At 43.6% G+C, this 1,724-nt stretch overlaps 1 protein-coding gene across 1 annotated transcript in view; it reads right to left on the reverse strand.

Moving 5' to 3' along the window:
- The window catches only part of LOC119588306 (RING finger protein nhl-1-like), a gene marked incomplete in the record, with an annotated part of 50,140 nt that overhangs the window by 7,171 nt on the left and 41,245 nt on the right, over positions 1-1,724 (reverse strand). The window contains 2 exon segments of the mRNA XM_037936999.1: positions 1,354-1,548; positions 1,550-1,581. Coding sequence (XP_037792927.1) covers positions 1,354-1,548; positions 1,550-1,581 — 227 coding nt within the window.

The raw sequence follows: 1,724 nt of genomic DNA on the forward strand, positions 1-1,724 counted from the left end.
TGGGCGTCCTATTCAGAGTTATTTGGTTACGTCAAGCAAACTACCGCAGACGTAGCACGATATATACGTAACAGTATTCACAAGTATTAATAAGCATCTCAGAAAGAAGCTATTAGTACATCTTGACTGAAGAAATGACAAAAAAACGAGAGAAAAAACACCAAAAAGAGGCTTCATTTCTGGGTGTTTCGCAAATGATTCAGGGAGTCAATATTCGCAAGAAAAATCGAATTGAAGTATGAAATTAAGGGGCATTTTATAGGGTTGACTTATTAATACATTATATTATGTAGTCACTCAAATCATCTTAATTTAGGCTTTAATTACCTAGAGTGTTATGAGAAGCATAAATCAATACTTACATTAGCTATAGGTATGCTACTATTAACGTTATTTCCTTTATTTACCAAATGTCAGTACTTACTCAACACTCTAAGGAATTATTTGAGGCGTAATCATAATTTTCCAAAATAATTTATGTATGTGACTTAAGGAGTTTATATTTATCAGGTTAAATAGTGAAGGGTAGTTTTGGCATGTTTAAAGGGAGGGGGGGGGGCGTAAATACGTGTTTTGGCGTCGACGTGTTAAGAGTGTGTTAAAACCATACTGAGACGGTGTTATACGTGTGTCAGGTCATGCCGGGACCGTGTTAAGCGTGTGTTAGGGCCACACTGAGACTGTGTTAGGACCGTGTTTGTTTCGTGTTAGGTTCCGTCAGTGTCTTAGGGGCTTAATGGTTATGGCCGGGGAACGGAAACTACACTTCTTCACATACTACAGACATACATGAACATTAATCTCTTTTTAATTGACTTCTAAAGCAAAACTCTAATAAACAAGACTGTAGAAACTATGTAAATACATGTTCTCATTGATCTCTAAAAGAATCTCTATTGCCTTTTTTATTGACTAGACAGAAGTTGAAAGTGCAAGAACAATATGTAAAAAAGGTAGAGTCAGTCTCACATTCTGACGGCTTCCCGCACCAACGGTAATGTCATTCTCCACGTCTTTTCTGGCGGGAAAAAGCTAGGAGAAGGAGTAGTCACTTCCTTGGCCCCGTCGCCTTTTTTAATGCTCTCTCTTTACCCACTTTCATCCCCTGAATTGTCTTTTTTTTCCCCTGGTTTAATCCTGATTTTATTCCCCCTCTTTTTTTCCCCTTCCCTTTCTGTGAACTATTGTTTTCTTTTGGTATATATCTCCCTCGAGATCTACCAACCCACCCCTCTTCATCTTCTCTCCCTAAAGACATGACTCAATGACTTTACCATCGAAGGCGGAGCCAAGGGACATGACACAGCTGGTTAGTCTGGGGGTCTTTCTCAGAGAACGTGAGACCGACTGTACCTCTCGACGTTCCTCTCCCCGAAGCGTCTGCGCATAAGCGGCGATGTCCTGCCTGTGGTGTAACCGCCGTAGCTATCGTCCTGGTCTCGGTACTGCGCGGCGAGGCGGTGGTCGCTCTTGCTCTTCATCAGCCCCGAGCCCATGCAAGGCCCGGAGGAGTAGCTGTCGTTCATCTTGTTGGGCCGTGCTGAAGGTGATGTCCCCCAGGGTGCTCAGCTGCGTCGACAACTGCGGGAGGAGGGGAAGGGGGATGAAGTCGAGGGCGAGGGCGAGGCGTTGGGTTCCGAGGGCGATAAGAAGGGCGTCTTGTAGGGGATTGTGTTTTCAAAGCATAAATGCATGTCGAGATTCAGAAAGGGGATATGAGGAAG

This window comes from Penaeus monodon, chromosome 23 (genome assembly GCF_015228065.2).
Source record: "Penaeus monodon isolate SGIC_2016 chromosome 23, NSTDA_Pmon_1, whole genome shotgun sequence".
NCBI classification, from domain to species: domain Eukaryota; kingdom Metazoa; phylum Arthropoda; class Malacostraca; order Decapoda; family Penaeidae; genus Penaeus; species Penaeus monodon.